The sequence below is a fragment of the Seriola lalandi genome, unplaced genomic scaffold, assembly GCF_002814215.2.
Source record: "Seriola lalandi dorsalis isolate HSWRI2012SDOR001 ecotype SW California unplaced genomic scaffold, Sedor1 jcf7180002054616, whole genome shotgun sequence".
Taxonomy (NCBI): Eukaryota; Metazoa; Chordata; class Actinopteri; order Carangiformes; family Carangidae; genus Seriola; species Seriola lalandi.
The window spans coordinates 635,549-657,633 of NW_019525169.1; the positions used below are offsets into that span (position 1 = coordinate 635,549).

Here is a 22,085-nt window from a genome sequence, read left to right on the forward strand (position 1 = left end):
GGTGCTTCATGCATCTGAGATATTTTGCAACAGTCAATAAATGCGGCTAATTAACGGGCTTCTGTCATGCAACATGCAGGTGCCAAGACCAGTCAAATGTCTTTGTGCGCCATCTGTCGTGTAGTGTAGGAAACAAGTGGCCATGGAAAGCCAGTTAAAAAGTTCTCATAGTGAGTAAAATGTCTCTCTATAAGTAACATAAAAGGCTGTCTCATTTCAACTAAAACCTGTGAAAAAGGGCTGTTATCTATGCTTACCCATATTTAATAAAAATGTTGAGTCAGAGAGATATGAAGTCAAGCATGGTTTCACTTCACAACATCATCATTAGCAAACCACAAATCAAGTTTCCTCTTTTTTTGTTACCATGGAAACCCGGCATGGGAATAGGGTGGCTATCTTTTTGGGTTTAAGATAAGTCAGTTTTTATTGAAACTGTCTAACTTGCATTAAACTAATCTAAGAGCAAAATGAAGACTGGCCCAACACCAAAGACCAGTCTAAAATATACTTGTGAAATTGGCCCCAGCACACTGCCACAGAATACCAAGAAAACACCTGGGGGGTGATGTGTACGGCCTCTAACTTTAACAAATGATGTGAGGCAATTAGCTTTCGTTCTTTGAAGTCAGCTTTGTATCTAATAGATTTTGATCAAAAGTTGACACCAAAATTAGAGATACTAAGAGAAGAGAAATCGGCTACAGCTCTGGCAAAGTGATTCAGTATTTTATCTCAGTAGATGTGACTAAATTTTCATTATTTGGTATATCATTTTGTATTTACTAAGCCAAGTAGGCCAAAGTTTTAACGCACTGCAAATTTTTATTTTTACTAGTTTTTTCACCTTTCTTGGCAAGAATGGGCTTCCATATTTTCAGGTTACAGCTCAAAACTGGGCAAGACACAGAAGATCCATGGGGAGGGGGGGGGGGTCAGTAGACTGAACTCATCATAACCCAAAGAAAGAGAATAAAACAGAACAGGTTATTGCAGTTTTGAACAGAATTGAGCCTGAAATTACAGACTTGCATTGATTTTAAATGGAAAATGAAGGTCGTTCTTGCAGTTAAAGCCGGCTGGAGCTCTTGCCAGCTAAGGAACCAATGAAAATGACAGATGGCTATTAATTATAACAGACATTATGAGCGGTCAGTATCTAATTAGACTCATTGAGCAAGAGGAATCACAGCAATAGATATCATGTGCAGGTCATTACATATCATACAGTCCATAGCAGTCTCTAAACGTATAGACTTTTAATGCCTTTTTTTGATTCTTATGGCTGCAGACTGCATTACACTTGATAAGCTACAAGGTAGGAAGGCTACAAAAAATGAGACAATAATAACTCTTGGCAGATAAATGTACAATAGGCCAAACAATGTAAACTGCTTACATGTACATTTCTAAACCCCAGATACAAGGTTGGCCAATCCCTGTTCATGTTGAGACAAGCAGGAAGTACGCTCCTGAGGCAGCACTGGCACACATAATGCTGCCTGAATGTGCTGCTAACAAACCCACATTCTGACATTTCTTTTTGGTTGTAGATTCATAACCATGGAGCCCAGGCAGTCAAACTTCATATCTTCTGTCTTTTGCTGCTACCAGGTAGCCAAAGTGTAAGAATTATGCGTCCTTGAAATGTTTCCAGGGTGTCACAGGACACCAAACAAGAAGAGCTGAAGTTTACTATTTTGTTATATGGCACTGGATGATGAAGCTGTCTGTTTTTACACGAATTACACGAATTGTCCTGCAGATATACAAGACACAGACTTGTAAATGTAGTATTAATAGCTAACCACTAGATGGCAATCTATGATAACAAAAGGTGAACTGTGACGGGTGCAAGATTTTCTGTCTTTCCAGCAATGCCTGCAGCTGTGACTATAATTCTGACTGGGTGTTTGTTGAACTCATTCAGGTATGGTTAACTTGTCGGATATGCTTCCATGTTGGGTTCACACTCATCTGGTTTAATAGCAGGCCTTCCTTGTTGACAGCACTTTTGGAGTAATATTGTGCAAAGTAGGCTATAATCTTCAATAACCCTCAAGTGATTTTTGATGTTTCCTTGCTCTGCAGCAAGATAAACAAGGCTAAAAGCTTCAATTAGCCCTTAAAAGGCCTGTGTGCAAGCTCAAGTATATTACGCACTGAGGGTGATTCATAACATCCTGCATTAACTTTGTCAGTTATAATCCATCATAAGGTAATAGTCTTAAATAAATCTCATGGTAATTGAGATGAATCCCTCATTTCAATGACAAGTCCGTTTTTTAAGACCCAATTACCACTTTGAGCTCCCTGGCCCAGCAGATGCGCAGAGTTCGGCCTCTGAGTAGAGGAGAGGGGGCAGCAAGTTGGCTGTTTCAGCATGCAGGACAGGATGGAGAGATGGACTCCGTCCAAAGAGGGATGGATATCTTCCCGGGCCGTACTGCATCAGAGGGCAGGTAGATTTATGACAAACGCACACAATCTTAATTTGTGCTCAGCCCGATAATGCATCCCAAGGCCAGAATAGTTCTGCTCAGTGTTTCTTAACTGGATGTTTCTTTAATTATATGTCAGAGGCCATAAAACTCAGGAGGAGATTTTCCCACAAAGCACTGTTTTATGTCTTGGTCATTACTGTAAATTACAAGCAACAAGAAAAGAGACTTGTGGAAAGAAAATGCAAAAACAAAAGTGGGTTTATTCATTTCCATACACTCTTCTTTTTTTTCACCCTGTTGGTACACTGATCATTGTAAGCCTTATCGACACGACACAGTAGTTGCTCCCTAAGAGCAAACTTTCAGGCGCTGACCAGGAAGGAGATTGTTCACCTTAGCGAGCATGTGTGAAAACATGAGGCCTCCATTCACCAAACAAAGGAAAGAAAAACAAACCTGTACAAATACTGAATAAATGAATAATACAAGAGTAGTTGTAAACATGTACATATTCACAAATCCATAATCATTTAACACTTTCCCCCAATTTTAGTCCAACAATATAAGTCATTTCCACACTTCAGACAGCGTGTGCACACTTATAGTATGGTTATCGGCCATGACAGTTATTACTAGTAATAATAATCATTTGAGAAATGACAAAAACTGGAGTTTTGATGACCTCTATGTGAAAATAAATGATGGATATACACAAAAGCTCCTCCGCCTCCACAGCCCTTGGCTCACCACAAGGTGGCTTTAGAGTCCTACAGTCTGTCCCTCTGTTGTTATATTGCCTTTTTTAATATGATGCCACTTAATCTTTGGTGAAAAATAACTGTCCATTCATTTTATACTACACAAGAGAGCAGCTGCTACCGCTCGTTTCTTGTTTTTATTTCAGAGCATAATATTTCCTGCAAATTTCAACTGCATCACTGTTCTTCTGAAGTGTTCTGACAAGTGATTAAACATTTAAATTACTTAAAAGCAACAAGGATAAAAAAAAGGCTTCCGACCGACCCCGGCTTCATCCTCGCACCCCTTTTCCTTTCAGTCTGTGGGTGATCATCTCCTCACCCTTTAACTTGGCACACGCACACACACATCCACACACAAACACACAATAAATCAGGCAGGTCAGTGCATCACTTGTTTTCCGTCTTCTTTTTTTTTTTTTCTTTTTTTTTTTCAAACTTTTATCTCCCAAGCCGTTTCTGTGGCGTCGAGTCCATGGATGCAGGGACAGAGAAGCCTTCGCCCTCCTCAGCTCAATTCAAACCCGGCGGAGGACTCGATGGCGTACAGCAGCTTGTTCCTCATCAGGTGCTGGTCGCAAAACTCCGGGAGCTTGAGCAGGTTCATGCAGGTGCTGGCGGTGGGCAGACGCTCCAGGTCGCTGCCGCCGTTGTGGATGCAGAAGGCAGGGTACAGCTCCTGTGTGCATACGGACGTTGTTAATAAGCACATGACAAACTGTAGCTGTGGTTGCAGATTAAAACTCAAGAGAAATTTGGCCATCATGAGGCGTTTAAAGACAGAGGGAAAAAGGAGACATGAATCAACTCGTGTCAGTGATGATCACAATGTCCAAAGCAATCCCAATTAAGCAATAAATGTCAAATTCCACAAGGGGATAAATGTTAAAAGAGAGACATTAAGCGTTAAGCTAATACAGTGAAAGTATAAATTTAGGAAATCAGCTTAGTGCTTGATAGGTACTGAGTGGGAAACCGGCCCACAGTTTGACCCCTGGATGAGACGCTGAAGGAATGGTCATTTCATGTTGTCTATCTGGCATTTTTTAAATCAAGCCTCCTTGTGATGAGGCCACCTCATCCACCGACTGTGACACTGACCGTTTCCATCACAAGCCGGGCCGACGAATAAGCTCCCCCCGCCCTGATTTCATCCTGCTATTTAAAGTTAGCGTATACGCTTCAGTGGCCATACTCGCCCGATTAAATGGCTCTTCGGGGGCTTAGCCGTAATGACCCCATTTTTCTGACAATTACCGTATTAAACTATCGTTGCTTATTGAGAAAGTGTCATTACCGCGGCTATCATTTTGGAAAAAAAAGAGAGTTTCCATCATCTTTTTTAAATGGCTTCTCCTGACAGAGCTATTTCTCCTCTAATGAATCCTAGGCCGTTTCACGACAGCTAATTAAGGCTTAGCTGGCTCAGGCTGAGGGCCGGGTCAGGGGCCGCTCCCCCCACGAATTACCGCCCTTTCCAGCCCCGGAGAAGAGATGAAGAGGGAGGGAGGGAGGGAGAGCATCCACACACTGGCCAAAGTCAAATTGATTAAATGAGGAGGGAAGGCAACTCTTAAACCTCCAGAGGAAGTACTGCGAAAGATTTTAAGAGGAGTTTTGTTCCCTTGCTCTACTGCAGAACACCATTTAGGTTTTCCTAACTAATGACAGTCATAAAGAGTACTAAAACCAATCATATGATGATTACAGCTTCTGGTTAGACGAAGTAAGACTCATAAAAACTCTTTAATGGCCCCGAGCAACGCTTTCTACTTTTTTTTCCCTCCTATCTCGAACTACTTAAGTGTCCCACAAATCACGTCAGTAAGAAAGTGGAATGGTTTCCAATTAAGAAATCATTTCAGAAATAGGAGGTTAGCAGTAATGATTCAGCAATGCTGAAACAATGTTTAGAAGTAGGTGGATATAGCTTCCTTGTATGCTCACTTAACAGGATATTGCCGCTTTCTGCCATGTCATACAGAAGGCAAAAGTTCAAAGGTTCAACCTGCTACGTAGTTCTGAATGGCAATATTTGTCCAGTCAAGATCTCCGACCAAGCCCACACACATAGAGCTGCAGAAGGAGTTCTTCAACAGAGGAAGGTCATGAACTATAAAACAACAGTGGACGTGGAGATAAGGCTTCACCGTGCTTGCCCGCTCTTATCGCCGCCTAATTTGAAAATGATCATTTTGAGGGCTGTTATCAGTCTAGGTATTTTCATTACAAGCCCATTAAGGGGGAACACTCCCTTCTGTTGGGCTTGGTAAACTTGATGATAATGAAGGATATAGGTAGTGCATAGTCTGCGGGGTAGTTAAGGTAAGTATATGGAGAAGAAAAAGATGGCGTTCAAGTTCAAGTCTGGTAAACCCTCACCTTGAAGCCCAGCAGCGGAGGTCTGGAGCAGCTGGTGACAAACTTCAGAAGCTTGCGCTTTTCGTCATCTGTGAAGCCTTCGACCACCTCCCAGAAGGTCTGGATGACGGGGTGAGTGGCAGAGTACCCACCTAAAGTAGATGGTGATGTAGAAAAATATATTTTTAACCCACTATTATTTAACCTACACCTAAACATACACAATTGCAGTATAAAACATTTTACCTGAGTAGTTTGTGAACTTTTTCAGGTCATCAAGACAAATTGGCACATGAGCCCCAGATACCAGCACCTATTAAACAGCAGAGGAACACACATTTTAAGTTTCTGTGACTTTAATTAATTGAGCTCCACGTTTTTGTGCAGTTTTGCTTGTTCATGTGCAGATTACCTGGATCTCTTGCTGGTCAAACATTCGCAGCCACTCCAGGTTGACCACATTGGCTATGCCCTGTCTGAAGGCCAAGCAGTGAGGCCTGATCTGCTTGTTCAGTCTGTAGTCAGCTACCAAATGGATGTAGGCTATCCGGTTCGCTGTGGTCACAGGAATGTCTTTGCCTCCCAGCTTCAGTTCAACCACCTGGGAAAAAAAAAGAGACAGTTCAAAATATTCAATTTTTTTTTTTTTTTCTGTTTATGATGTATTCTCCATTCTGTTGTTGAGTATTATTACTGTCAGGTAGCCATATTGCATACTTCATTATGCATATCACTGGGCCGGCCTTGAGAGCCAGATGACCAACAAACAATGTAAGTGCTTTAATTGTGCCAGGTGGATTTAATTCAATCACAGAAAGGTAATTAAATATTTTTCAACAGCACTCTGATTAAAGGTAGGGCTAGATGTGTGTGGGTGTGTGTGAGAAAGAGAGAGAGAAAGAGAGAGAGGGAGTGTTTAAGTGCATTTCAGTGTTTCTAAATATAGGACATCCAGTGTACATCTGGTCCAATACAATTTGGCCCCAGGTTCTCTTTTCATTAGCTTTAGAGCAGTTAGCACTTGATAAGATGTGCTCATCTCTGTTCATAAAGCCGAGTGTATGATGACATCATAGCAGCGACGGTGGGACAAAATATAATGTTCATCTCTTTCCATCGCAGATTTCGACTTAAACGACTTAATTGTACATCTTTGATTCATCAGTTTTATTAATATATATTTTGATGTTCTATAAAACCCAATCCAAACAGTATTAGGTTTTCAAAGCAACATTAAGCAGTTTACAGAGTTAAAAAAAAAGGCTCTATCTGCAGCAAACATTGCAACATTACACAATGTGGCACAGTGAAAAGTCTTGAGAAAAGCGGAGGGGGATCCACACACTGGATTAGAGCTCCAAAAACTTTATTTCAGGCCTGATGAAAACCAAAAGGATCAAATTTTTGGAGCATTAATCCAGTGTGTGGATACTCACTTCATTTTTTCCCCTCTTCCTGTACCTTTCTGCTTTCCCAAAAGTCATCCTACCACATGCCAAACAGGAACATTGCATCAGCAATGAGCAACAGCGGTCACATGTGGACTGTCAAAAAAAAAAGTGACAGATTCACACATTGCAGGATATTTGTTTTACAACAATACAAACTACAGTCAAAAATGACAAGAGATGTGAATCAGAACCTCTCTGACGCAGTCTCATAAAAACTCCAAGTTGGAATACTGAATTAGATTGGATTATGATCTACAGTAAGGTGTTGCTCTTATTTTGTCCATCCCCTGAGTGCTGCGTAGCGCATGAGGCTGCACTGACAGCAATCATTTTCTGCTTTTTTTTTTTTTCTCTCTCACTCACAGTGGATTCTGATTATGTGCTAATGTAAGAGAATTACTGTCGTTATCTTGCTTACTTTGGCTATCTCGCGAGGGCAAATGCAGGGCAGACTGCTCCCGGGTGTGTGCCTAATCTTTCACAAATTGTTTTCCCTATCGTGTTTGCGATGCCTTATTTGCGACCAGGAGGGCTACATTGTAACTCAACCATTTCAGGTGTTGTTTGAGAAGAGCTAATAAGACGCGTTAAGGCCCTGAGCAAACAGGGGCTCTGGGTAGAGTGCAGGTCTGGGACCCAGGTGACTCAGTGTGATGGCGGCGGCTCGTCTCCGCAGCCTTGAGCTTTGGAGGGGACGTGCTTAAGAGCAGCTAGTTGCTTCTGTCAGGCGTGTTCTGAGATAATTTCAGGGGGAAAGGCAGGTGGAATGGTCAACAGAGCTGCTGTGTTCCTTGCACTACAGCAGAGCTTAGGGCGACAGTGGCAACGTGCTTTATCTCTCTCAGAGCTGAAAAGTGGTACATCGTTGAGGAAATGAATTATTAACGCCACAAAGACGAACCAAACAGGAGGAAGTAAAGGCGGTCGAATGAGAGGCACTGACCAGGACGGGGAGATGGAAAAAAGGAGATGTGACTCAATTAACCGACTCCATCCCACCCTGTCCCCAACCCCCGGTCACCTGAGCCTCTCCCAGGTCATTGTTGACCACAGTGAAGTTGAGGCCCAGCTCCTCCACGTCACCCTCGTAGCTTTTGAGGAACAGAAGGTTGCGGTACATCTCTGGGTCCAGCGAGGCCAGGTGGTGGATGTCCACATCTGCACTGGTTCCCAGAAGTTTAGACAGGAAGAAACTGGCGAAGGGCAACTCCACCAACATGTTCTCATACAGCGCCTGTGGGAGAATATGGATGTTAACTGGAGGACGACAGCAGGACAAGGAACACAGTCCATTCTTGTAAATTCTCCTACAAACATTAGTCGATCCATATAAATGAGAAAATGCTCTGAGCACTAAACACGATTGTTTATTGCTTGGGTGTCACTGAATAAAACATGATGATTAGATAACCGAGATAACTAAATGGACTGTGGCCTGCATCAAGTAGCAAGTACATATATAAAAATCTGATTACAACATACATTACACAGGATTACATTTGCCTACTACTCTTATATAAAAAAAAAAAATCAAGTGATAAGATAGTAAACCTGGTCACATCGGAGTGACTGAGAGCAAAATACAGAACACAATCTATCTAAAACACACAGGCTTCTGTTTCACCGCCTCAAACTTTATAAATGTCAATTCTCACCTTGACCTTAAATGCCATTAAAACCACAGCCGGGCAGGTGACTCATAAAACCCAAAGCTAATGTACTGGAATAGTCCGAAAAAGAGCCTGTTGGAGGCATTAAAATATACAGGTCTTTATAAATGATAGCGCTAAAAACCCTGACCGCATCAGCTAAATGGATTATAAATCTAGAGGATTTCCATAATGCATGCATCTTAAACACACACACATACATAAATCACAGCTATTTTCTAAACACAGGTTAATTGCACAACTTCAAACATTGTCTATTTTTTATGCAAAATAATCCACTTAGTATTTCTCTCGTGGCCTGAGCTCATTTCAGACCATATGCGCCGGGTGGCCCCTTGAAACCTATCAATAACACTTGTGCCGGGAAGAGGCAGCAATAAGTATATGGGAAAAACCTGTAGCCTTATTTTTTCAATGCCACTTACTTTATTTATGAGTGTTTATTGCCAGAAATTGTGCCAAAATGACTTGGGCTGGAAAGAATTAATTATTATGGCCCAGGCCTTTTAATATAAGTGAGTGCAGTGGCAACGCAATTAAAACAGATCGCGGCACCATCAGGTGGAATAAATGCCAGCAACATTGCAGGTGCATTCTGTTAGCTGCCAAATAAATTCCTTAATTTACAACATTAAGAATCAATAAAATTATAATGCCTTTCAAACGCATCTCTATCAATCAGAGGAGCCAACCTCGCACACCTCTAAAGGGATCCATCAGTCTCTGAGATCAGAGAGGAGAGACTGAGCTGAGGCGTGGTGTTTAGGGAGGGAGGAGGATAAAACTTTCTTCCCCCTCATAGTTTAAGGAGCGGAGAGGCCACTGCTGATGAGGTTGGAGGTTTTGTAATAATGCGAGACGAATGAGGCACAAAGAGAAACCTCCCACAGGTCATATTACATAATGAGAAATTTGATTCTGACAAAACGACATCAGCAACCACTCCCATCAACATTAAATTAAGTTTTTTGTGTTGAGGCTGGAGGGTTTGAACCACAAAGTAACCTGTTTCCATGTTTCCCCATTTGTGGCTTAAATCTTTCAGCTTGCCAGCTGGGTGGACAAGTGAGGAAGAAGGATGATGACCGGCCTCTATTCTGATGTTCAATCCCATTTCAGTGAGTACCCTAGACAAGCCACTCCTGCCTGTAATACATCACCTCCACAACAATGGCACGCCTCGGACATTAATTAACAATATTAATCTCCTGTGTCCTTTGAGCCGCAATGTGCACCGTGCACATTGCGGCAGCGGTGATGCAATCCCAATCTATATAAACGGTTGCCTTTTATCCAGGCAATAACGGCACTAAACAAATATCAATACACCTCTCAAATGGCCACTCAAACGTCCATTTTTATGGAGAAAGAGGAACTTAAGGTAGGGTTAATTGAAAGTCAAATTCAAATTAATTTCCCCCCGCCTAATTGCCTGAACCATTAGCTATGGAGAGCACAATATTGAGGGAGTGGGGGCGGAGAGCTTGTAGCTGCTGATTGATCATTTCTCACTTGCACAGAATACAGAGAAGAAGTAGAAAAAGAAGAAGCAGAGGAGGAGGAGGTGGAGGAGGAGGAGTTACGATGCCCTGATAAGTGGACCGGACCATCTTGGGCTGAGCAAGAGAGAAGAGACCTGGATGTTCCTGACTGTAAAACAGATCAAAATGCTATTACCACATGCTTTGAACGCTTATTTATGTCCTGTCTGTGAGGGCCTGCTGATTTAGTGCCAGCCAAATGCAATCACTACACAAACAAGAGGTAGGAATCATCGGCTAATGGAAGCCCTAATTGAGAGGCGACCGCTTGTCATGAGGTAATTCTTCTCCGGGTTGAGATGATCGCCCCCCCACCCCCCCACGAGGAAGGCATCTTGATAAACAATCACTACCACATGCATTAAGGATGATTTAGAAACATTAGGCTCTAATAAATAGTGCCATCAGAGGAAGGAAGGGACAGAAAAACAATGCCGTCAACAGATTACGCACAGGGCTAATTAACTAAACTAAAGCTTGCAAGAGTGCTAGGTTCAAGTTCTAACCCCCAACCCTAAAATCTTTTTTAAGAAACAAATGACGGCAATTTCTCTTAACATTGTCAGTTTCGAGAGCAAACACCAAAACAACCTCTAAATTTACATCAACAGCGAGGGCAGCCTTGATACTGACTGTGACTGATTTTAATTGACGTATTGGTCATCGAATCAAGGCCGTCTGTGACTTCATCTTACAATTCTCTTTATAGATTTTTTTGCTACCTTTGGCATCTTCAGACATTCCTCCTTGTTTTAGGGATTTTGAGGTTTATGTAAGGAAATGGAAATATCCGACATCACCATCGTTTCGAATTACATTTTACTCTATGCTCACCTTTCCTAGGATCCTGCCAAGGAAGTAGTAGTGTCTTGTGAAGGAGTCTCCGACCAGCATCTCTGCAGCGGGGCTGGGATACAGCAAGCCCTCATTGGTCGTCTTGAAGAAACCCTGGTTTGGATTGAAGCCGGACTTGAGGAGTTCATTGAGGAACTCCCGAAAGATGCCACCGCCATCGATGCCCGCCTCATCTAGACCGTGAGCATTCAGCAGATGGACTCTAATCCTTTTCTTCAGGTCCGGTTCTAACATGAGGATAAAGAGCAAGACTTTAGGAAGGTACAAAAAGATAAAGATAAACAAGCCATTGTCCAATGAAGTTCATCTCTGATTTTCATTCTTTACTTCTTTAACATCTACTTAAGTGTGAAAATCTGTTTCGTGATACTTCGCTCAGATGGAAGAAGACAAGATGAAAGAGAGCGAGTGGAAAGAGAAGCAGTGAGACAGCAACCTGAAAAAGCCCAGGGCAGAAGCGAATTATCCTTGCCACTGTATTAGACTGTGGCTGAAATCACTCCCTTTTCACCCCCCCGCCATTTTATTTTAGTGTCCAAATAGAGTTTACAAGCTGCCCCAGTGTTTTTATTATGACATTTTAATTTCTAACTCAGTTTTATAGATTTTTAAGGTTCATTTGCAAGATCTCACCTTCTTTGCCATTACATATTCCATTGCTGAACTAAATGAACCACAAATGTAAAAATTTTCAATAAGCAATCTCTTTAATAATGACCTTATTAGTCCTGTAAACAAAAAAAAAAAAGGTTGAAAAATATAAACTTATAAATCTTAAATCTACTGTCTCATATTGTTTTCCCCCAACAAACATATTTTTTGCAAGGAAGCATTTTCTTGACCTCAGAATATTCAAATCAAATTCTATAAAAGGTCATCTTTCAGAATAATTAATGTACAGTGATAAATCAAGGCAGCTATAACTTATAGACACATAAATGATATAGATCATGTCTTCAGCCCAGGTCTCATACTACTCTTTTTAATCAGATTGCCCCCACTGAAGTGCCCTTTCAAATTCAAACACAAAAGAGGTGACTTAAAATAATTGATTCTGCTTTTATGTGATCCATTATAATAATCGGAACCTCAATTATGCTTTACCGAAATTCCGTGCTCTGCCCAAGGGGAGAGAGCTAGCCTGCATCTTTAACGCTAACTGGAACCTTGATCCTCAATATTAAGATTTTATAGACCATATCAAGAGTTTCAGTGACAGTGTCAACATTTACTGCACCGCGCTTCCTCTCCTCGTGTATTTGTCATCTTGAAAATAAAATGTAGGAAATATAACAGCCATTTCAGATGATAAAGAGCCTCATATATCCAACATAAAAAGAATGAATGCACATGTAAAAATTGTTCTTTTATTTAAACTGTAGAGATGCGCGGCGTACCGTTTTCTGGAGAAAGTTTATCGTAGGCGTCTTCATAGATGTAGTTGCGTCTGATGGTGACATTGATACCATCAGGGAACGGCCCGTCCCCCTGCACGTCCCGTTTGTCAGCATAGATTAACCTCTGGAAGATCTACAAGACAGATGTAAACCCGGTGGCAGGGTCAGTGACAAATCCTTTCAGTTATAAAATCTTTAATTGTGACTATAGGTTTTACTCTTTTTTCTTTATGCTTTATTTTGGATCATCTTATATTTGGATTTTCTGGTAGTGACAGAAAGGAGAAAGGAAAATGTTGAACTGATTGGTTAATCAAATAAAGATAAACAAATCATGCCTATCTAAAGCACGGCACTGCTAAGTGTGCCCACTGTTGTGAAGTGCATATAATGATACTTCAAAATACTTGAGTGTGTAGTTTCAACTAAACACACTAATTAATAAGTCCTAATATTGCACACAAACTTTTTTTTTTTTTTTTTTGTGGTTGTGGCTGGGACAGCGATTCAGTACCTTGACTCGCTCCTCAAAGGGAACCACGAAAGGGAGCTCTGTGAGGATGGCCAGATGTCTCTCTTCGGACACAGACAGCTGCGGAGGCTCTGAGCCGACTATAGAAAGACACAAAATACACAACATGTTAGTTTTTCTTCATTTTCGACAATCATCAGTCATTCTCCTCTTCTCTTGTTTTCAACCTAAATACAGCATTTTAGAGCGCAAATGTAAATGCTGGTAACTCTTAAGATGTATTCTATTTTGCTGTATTTGTATTTTAACTCGTCTTTCTGCTTAGACCTTAAAATCATCCCACAAATTCTACAAACCCTGATTGCAGTTGGGTTTGTGGGATCTTTTTTTTTTTTTTTACTTTTACATTTGCTTTTTTAACATTTTAGTAAATACTGGATAGATACGATCAAAATGCCTTTATGTAACACATCCATATCATTTTGACTACTTCAATGCTTTAGCACTAGAGCATATATTCTAAAAGACTACCTATGTATTTAGGTCTATGTTATTTACGTGCATCAGGCAATCTTTGGTCTCCATCAGAATCTATCAATGCAGTGTAGATGTCAAAGACTCGCGGATCATCTTTTCTTTACAGTGAACTTGAGTCAAGTGGGTGTCTGCACACTGCAAAAACTGAAAACTAAAGCTGCAAGCGTCTCAAATTAATTTAAAAATTATATTTACTTTATTGGAAAATAATGGAATGTTTGTACCAAATATGTTTTTCTGTGCTGGGCGTTCATCATAATTACATGACATTTTTTGTATGACAGAAAGATTAATTTGTCTTCTCCTCCACCAAGTTCAAAGGTCTGGGTCAAGACTGAATCTGGTAGAGATTCAAAGTCTTGACTGTGGAAACTTCAGCTGGTGAAACATCAAGCGTCCCCTGTGTATAACACTAACAGTATCATTACCATTCTCTGTGCTAAGCTCTGTAGTTAAGAGCCAGTGCACTGCTTACAGCACTGCCATTACTGACTTTTCCATCCTACACCCTTTTAATTACACCCTTTTAATTAACCCAACTGTGAGCTGCCCATCCACCTGCCTCGCTAGATCCATTAAGCTGATGTTTGTTTTGTATTAAACTCAGGGTTTAGGCTGTTTAGCCCACAAAAAAAAAGAAAGAAAATTGCCACAATAGCTAAACCACTCTTCATCCTCCTCACTTTGCGTCCACTGCAGCTCAATTATTCTGCTCAATTAGTCAATCTGATCTGCATTTTCCCATCAGGTTTCCATCTTTGAGGAGAAATATGGCCTCGGAGTGGTCAATACGTTGCTCATTCATCAGCCATGGGCCTGTCCATTTAAGGAAATGAGAAAAGGGCAGACAAACACATGGACCAGATGTGGCTGAGTTCATCAGGTACTTTCACACTAATTGAATTTATCCCATACAGCCTCTGAGTGGCATTAGGTAGATCATACACACATTGTTATCAGCTTGTTTTCACACCATACTTCACAGAAACCCAGACAGGCTTAAAGTGAGCCAGATGCAGCCCTGCCTGCATCAGTGTGTTTTCCTCTGAGTGCCTAATTGAGTGAATGAAGAGAAAATGCGGTAATATATCTCTGTTCAAACGGAGAAGGTTTTATACTGTCCCTGTATAGTGCTGTGAAAGAAATCTTTACATTAAGAAGCATTTATTCCAAGCTAAAAAAAAAAAAAAAAAAAAGGTAAACTATCACTTGAATGAGAGGATCTATCAGCAGCAAGATTTCCTAACCCTTAACCAGAGGACGGACCAACGTCTTCCCTCCGTCTTCTATAGAAAGAAACCAACAAGATGACTCCTAGTTTTTCTTAGGGGAAATAATATCAATGCACAGCTCCGTAGAATATGAAAAGCAAACACAGAGAAGGTGACTTTGGACAGCAATTAGGAAGATTTTCTGGGCAATGCATCAAGCTGACACAAGCATTATACGATTCTAAATTTCCATCCATTGCCAGTGGAGCAGCTCTGTGGTTACATTAAGTACAACATTGTGAATAACAGGCTATGAGTCTAGTTGTTCAGGCTGATGAGAAATAACATAATAGACTACTCTAAGACAAAGATAAGTGACCTTTAGTTTTTCCAAAGGGCATGATAACTGTTATGGTCAGTCAGTTAGAACAATGTAAATGTTTTATTGGCATATGGAGACACAGTAACATATATAATCACTATTTTTTTAAGCAGATACTCCCATTTTTTGCACGATGAACACAGGATATTTTTTTAACTGTAAACTAGTACTGTGCTATTCATCGACCTCCATCTTCGAAAGGGAATCAAGTTTTTCTTTGTAATGACAATACAACAGATTACACTACCATCGAGTGTTGACTGAAGTGGCCCGATGCGGCCCATCCTTCTCGTTCTCCACACATGTCTTGCAGAGGGGACGTACAGCTGGGTGACCTGGAGATGCAAAAGACCGGTCAGTTAAGCTAGTCAAACCAATCTTGGCTTTTGTTTACATATTTATCCATGTATCTAATTATAGGTGCTACTCAGACTCTGATGCTCTTGAACATACTCTCATAGGAAACTAAACTTGAGATCAGACTCAGAGCTTCAGGTTCAGCTGCAGCTTCACTACTTCAATACTTCTGAAAAGCTACGATAAAGATTAAGTATCATTACTACTTGGATAAACACTAATGTGTGAAGTTATGTCCTTGTCTGCTTAAATACATAAAAGACCTCCCTCCCTTGAACAGATGTTCTACTGAGGTATCTTTAGGTCTTAAGGAAATTAACAGAAAAAACTTCATCCTATTAATTTTCTCAGACTTTAACCACTGTGACAATCTCATACTAGGAATTTATGTGAATACAGCTCCAAACAAGGCAAAAATTTGGCATAATATAACATGCAACAATGAACTGCGATGCAAAATCTAAACAGCTGTGATGGTACCTTATCAGCTCGGATGTTGACCTCCTCAGAGAGCCAGTGACCTGCTGGACAGAAAGGTCGTCTAATGTCGCGAGCTTTCACCATCTTCACCAAGTTAGTGATGACCTGGGTAGTAGATCAAACACACAGGCAGGCACACCCATACACACATCACATTAACATCTCTAACTCTGTCAATTGTATCCCCACTAAATCCAATTCACTGTTAGACAGCAAAACATACATTTCAAGTACATTTCAGAGCGGAGAACACAAGAAAGATAAAGAGGTTTTTCTGTGTATAGGCTGTTCAACAGGATGAGATACCTTCTCTCAGAGGGGGAAAAAAAAAAAGCAATTTGAGAATCCAGCCATTAGTGCACCATTTATGGGGAGTATAAAAGAAAAACGACCTGCACCGGCCCTCAATGTCCAGCCCTGTTAATTACTGGCAAGGTCTGCTGACATCAGCCATCGGGCAAAGAATGCAAAAAAACACAGCAGCAGCGGTTCACAGCACTGCACGTAAGAGCGTGGCTCTCGCCTGGCCTGCGGAAGGCATCGTGGTTACAACAGTATTTCACTTTGATGTAATGTTGCCACTTTGTAACGTGCACAGAGCCGTTTCAGGAGACCGGCATATGAGAATCTGCTTTATGAAAGTGGTCAGTTTTATTTAGTGTGAACTTCTGTTCTCTGCTACAGAAAGCTAACCAAAATTCAGATCTGTGATATAATCAGTGAAAGTGTACTCTTCATTTTGTTAATAAACAATGTCTACCGAGCATAGTTCACAATAAATATCAGTTTTTCCCCATCAATGTCCAGGATTGGGACTGAAAAGCTTGTAGTAATTAATTTACTTTGCAAACTTATAGATTTCAGCCTTATTTGGACTGTACATAAAAGGCTCTACTGTTGCTATGTTGCTAGTCAATGTCAGACACTTAATTCATAACCTCTAGTGTGTGCCAATGCATGACAATTCATTAAGGGAGCTGTTATGTCTGCCATAACAGTTACAGCCATTCCATTTCCATATAATACCCCAGCTAGATTATTTCAATCGAAATCTTCTTTTCTAAAGCACGTCATTTTCATAGAGTGACAATCAATCTTGGCCAATCACCAGGAGGCAACCAGAGTACGCAATAATGGCAAGTGCAAAATGCTGTAAAAGGCGCGTGGCGATGGGTTTGGAGGAGGCCTACCCCCTGACTCTGGGAATGAATAAGCATTCCTTAATTAGCCCATCGGGTTAAGTGCAAGCCTTAATGGGCCTTTCCCAAACTCCGGCGTGACATCGTTCTCCAAACATGGCCAAGAAGAAAGTTCCATTAGCAATATTAATACAAGCTTAGTTGATCATTTTCATTCAATTAACTTCTTTCAATTAAATAGATAGCTCGACAATGGAGGTGATAAAAGATGGGGAGGGACGGCTGATGACACGAACCAAACATTAGCGTGTTAGGGGTCAGCGGCGTTAAACCGACTGTAAATCCCACCGTTCAATTTGGAAAATGCATTTCCCCTGCTTCCCACTTCTTTAATGGGTCGTTTTAGCTGACAAGAGGCCTTTGAGCAGATCTTTTATGAAAATTCCTGACGTGCTCTTCGCGGATTTGCCACCTTTCACAGAACGCCAGTGTTCACTTTTAAATCCTTCTGTCAAAGACTAACAGCCAAGAACAAAGTCGCTTAATTACCGTTTCCTTGATAGAGAATGGACGAGAGGAGAGAGGAGAAATGAAAAGGGGACGTGGAATGGGGAATAGAGCCGAGGAGAATGAAGTTAATGCTGTCTTCTGCCTCATTTCCTCTGGGTAAATAACCAATGCATGACCTCCATGGCAGCACTCCATCTTGTCTTTGCCGGTTCGTTCATACACGCTTGATTTCCAACAACACAGGCAAGCGTTAGGTCACTCTGCCTCGATGCACAGACAGGCTACACAACAATTAGGCCTAATGTTGATGTGCCACATATTATGGTTTATGCTCGCAGCCAGGACGAATTTGGTTTCTGTTTCTCCTCATTCATGTGTGAGTGTACTTTGCACTGTTTATGTTCATGTCAGGATGAAATCCATCCTATGGTGATACAGACAGAAGAAGAATACGATTTCATTTGAGTTGTACTTACTGTTTAAACAGGTCTGAAGTACCTTGAGTTACAATGACAACACTCTCATGGGATACATTGAGGCCTGAGGGCAGCAGGCTAATTATTTAGTTGCAAGTTAGGTTTACCATGTTGTGTGACAGAAGTGTGTGGCACAGTCGGCAAACAGTTTTTGTTTTTCTTGTCAATGCTATATGCACATTTGGGGATTGTATTCAATGAAAAAATGAAAGATTATGGCTATGAAATTAAGATTAATGAAGCAGGAGAATTCTCTGTGTCTTTAACCACCGGCATTTCACTACTCCAAAACTTTAAAATCAGTTTAAATCCTGTAATACACACTGCCTCTGTGCGTGTGTGTGTGTGTGTGTTAGCTGACAAAGCGCATACACACAGTGGCAGTGCAGTTTCCGCAACACCTCTCACTTTATTTCCCACGCTGTCTTTAAAGACAATGGTGAGAGTGTGAGACACAACAAAGAGAGCAAGAGGACAATAGACAACAAGTTTGGGCACCGTATTTGCAACAAGTTTAAACAATGAATTGAGATTTGCTCGATTAGATGTCAAATGTCTTAGGTTCTATTATTTTTTTTACTTATTGTCCATGTCAAAACTGGACTGAAGAAGAAGAAATTCAGCTCCATTCCAGCCATGATTTAGAAAGATCAGCAAAGATCTGCACCTTCACACATCTTACCTTGAAGAGCTGTACCCAGCGTTTCTGTTCAGCCTGGATACGCTGCTGAACCTCAGTGTTGGTCTTGACACCCACGCTGCGGAAGGCAGCCATATACTCCTCTCTGTGCTCTGTTTTGGTCTCGGGGTAGGCCAGCTTGATGATTCCCAGACATGCGTCTCTCAGACAGCGAGACAGTGTCACCAGCTCTGACAGCGTGAAGGGCATCATGGAGGACTGTGTCTGACCTGTTGAGAGGGGAAAAAAGTACTCTTAGTCTTTTACAGATATTGATTTTCACATTTACATGGCGGCACGACAGAATGCGACTGATGAAAGCAACTGTCAATGCCAATAAATTATGTTGCTAAGAACTCCAAATAAGGGGAAATGGGAGATGAAAGATGGACATTCGTGATACCCAGCGATCCTCTGACAATATATTCATTTGTCAAACAAAGCTCTGAACGAAGATATGAACTACAACACTGATAAGGAATATTAGGGACTTTTTGTAAAATCCAATTACCTTCCATTTCATGCCCAAAAAACTCGCTATCATGCACAGAGATAAGTGAGTGGCTGAAGAGAGAGCTGAAGAGATAGAAGAGGGGAATGATACGGTTGGAGTCCTCAAACGACATGGGGGAACCTCGCGAGATCAGCTGAAGTAGCGGCACCATGGAGCTGAGGGGGGAAGACACAGACAGGAAGAGACTAAGTACGAGGCACATAGGCAGAAATATGCTGTATGTAAGCACATATATGTTTATACAGTTGCTCACACAAAGATCAAAACACATTTGCCAATAATTAGAACTGTATTAGCTCACCCAGTGATCATTTTAGTTGTCATGGACGTTATCAGGTACCAGAGATGCCTTAGGAAACGTGCATTGAAAGCTAAACTGTACAAAAGCCTGCAGAGAACAAATAAGGAGATAAGAGACATTAGAGTCAAACATTTATTTGAGAGAAAAGAGAGTGAGTTAGAGAACTATTTCAATCAGATGACACAATCGGTGTGAAGAACAGTAAAATTACTTTCCGCCAATCTGTCTGCTATGTTAGGATTGTTAACTTTGCCCTGTTCACCAGAGGACACAAGTAAAAGGAGGAAAAAAATAAATGACACTGTTAACCAACATTTGCCTCATAGAATTTTCTTGGCCTCTCTCTCTCCTTTTGTACCTTGCGAGGGCCGAAAAGAGATTAAATGAGCCATTAAGCTTTATTTAGGCGAGGCACCTTCCATTAGTAAACTAGTTGCTGGCGATGGTGCCCAGCTCGGGTCATAAACAGCCCTCTGGCTTCCTGCTGGAGGCCCATTTAACTTAATGGCCAAGGGAGCAAGACAATGGAGGATGAAGGAGGAGGGGATGCCTGGTCCTCACTGTGACCCCGCAGCGCCGGCATGCTTCCACACTCACTGTGAATTACATGATAACACCGAGGAGGGCCCACATACCTCGCTATAGTCACTCTGCACTCAACGGGCTGTGGCACCAAGGTGTGAAGCTGCTCTTTGTTCAAGTGTGTGTGTGTGTTTGTGTATACTCCTAAATTGCATGGCTTTTCACACAGAGGGTAAGTACAGGTGACAATAATGTGGTAAGTAAGCTAAAAGGCAAAATAAAGTGCCCCTGCATATAATAGGCCCTTGTCTGAAGAGTGACAGTACTGACACCTATAAGGATGCTTCCCTTTAATAGGGCGGCATCATGTATTCACAGTAGAGGAGAGGAGTAAAGGTCAATAGCAGGAAAAAGAGCTAAGAGACAAAAAGAAAAAAGAAGGTAGAGCGGGAAATGGGAGTCCTGCGTTTGCTGAACTTTCTCTTCTCAATGTCAACGCTCAAATTCCCATCCCTGCCATTCAATCTACCATAACCCATTCAAAAATCCCAAAATGAAAATCAGCTTCTTGAGCAGAGTGTCACACAGCCCTCAGTATGATTTGAAAAATGGTTTGAATCGAGCACACACCATCTGTCAGTACTACAAGGCACAGGAGAGAAGCGAGGAGTAGTGCTGTGGGCTCATAACAAGTGATGCGGGTGTTTGATTGAAATGGGAAACAAAGCACTAAATGCCAGCTGACATGCTGATTTACGGCCTGAGAGAACCCAAACCCCCCATTTCAATCATGGAATGAACCACTAATAAACAAAGTCAAGACATCAAAAGGGGTTGTGTGTCCGTGCCTCTGTGTGTGTGTGTGTGTGTGTGTGTATAAAGCAGCTTGATGAATCATGCCTGGATCATTTCATTTTTGCTGTAATGAAAGAAGCTCTGTTCAGCAGAAAAAAAAAAACAGCCGTGCTCAGGTCAGATTTGATACCATAAAAGACTGAAGGACTAACTTTACTCCTAAATACAAATTAGTTTTTTTCTTGTATTACCATGATCAACATCATTATCTCATGACAACACAAAAATCACAGCAAGCCTTCAAAAGTAAATGAAGGACCAAAGCTCATCCGCGCTCACTTTCATCACAGCGAGCCCCGTTAGCAACAGGGTGCCACACTGGGTGGAACCAAACGATCAAAGTGAAATTACACCAAATATCCAACACTAAACAATTAAAGTGAAATTACAGTAAACCCACTAGAACTAATCTGGGCTAAGGAGAATTAGCAAATCAATCAAAAATCAATTTCTGGTCCCGAATCATTGCACAGCTTTTAAGATGTCCTCTGAAAAAAAAAAAGAAATAAGGCAGCACAGTTTCATGAGACATTTTACATATTTATTAAAAGGCAGTGTGCTGGGCAGGCTGGACGACTGGCCAGCCTCTCTCTTTTCTTTTTTTTTGCTGTAAAGGCAGTAAATCAAGGCCGGAATGCAATTTGCTCCCCTTAGCCTCTTGTAAAGCTATCCCGTCCACTTCTGCAGTGATTAATCTTTCTCAGTGAGCTAATTATTTTGTACAGATATCCAATAATGATGGAAGACGAAGGGCAGGATTTATGGTAAAAGCGAAGGGAAGGAGGAAGCCGTAAAAAATTAAAGGGAACGGAGGGGTGGGGGGGATAAACTGAGATTCTTCTAAATTCTGGTAGGCAATAGCACAAAATTATTAGTTGACCATCAAACTCCCGCTGTATGTGTCCAGTTTTTATTACAGAAGAAGCTTTATTTATCCTTATATGCATGGTTCTGGGTAAGCTAGGGCCTCAAGTGGTAATAAGAAAACAGATGTATAATAAGACACAGTTGCTAACATGATATGAATCTACATCCACATCCCCACCCACACATACAAATCAACTGGCAGCAACTGGCTCCACTAATAATTAACTAGAGCAGGTTGACCATCCATAAAGCTCAGTCCGGATCACCTCCCGTCAGTCAATGCAATCCCCCCCCCACACACCCCCC

General features: G+C 41.3%; 1 protein-coding gene across 1 annotated transcript in view; it reads right to left on the reverse strand.

Moving 5' to 3' along the window:
- Nucleotides 1-2,684: 2,684 nt before the first annotated feature.
- The window catches only part of ube3c (ubiquitin protein ligase E3C), a 26,740-nt gene continuing 7,339 nt past the window's right edge, over nt 2,685-22,085 (reverse strand). The window contains exons 12-24 of the mRNA XM_023420073.2: nt 19,536-19,622; nt 19,232-19,389; nt 18,724-18,950; nt 15,917-16,021; nt 15,327-15,414; nt 12,992-13,089; nt 12,478-12,610; nt 11,060-11,307; nt 8,036-8,248; nt 5,976-6,164; nt 5,810-5,876; nt 5,585-5,715; nt 2,685-3,881 (exon numbers count right to left, since the gene is read on the reverse strand). Coding sequence (XP_023275841.1) covers nt 3,711-3,881; nt 5,585-5,715; nt 5,810-5,876; nt 5,976-6,164; nt 8,036-8,248; nt 11,060-11,307; nt 12,478-12,610; nt 12,992-13,089; nt 15,327-15,414; nt 15,917-16,021; nt 18,724-18,950; nt 19,232-19,389; nt 19,536-19,622 — 1,915 coding nt within the window. The 3' untranslated portion in view covers nt 2,685-3,710. The remainder of the gene's footprint in view (nt 3,882-5,584; nt 5,716-5,809; nt 5,877-5,975; nt 6,165-8,035; nt 8,249-11,059; nt 11,308-12,477; nt 12,611-12,991; nt 13,090-15,326; nt 15,415-15,916; nt 16,022-18,723; nt 18,951-19,231; nt 19,390-19,535; nt 19,623-22,085) is intronic.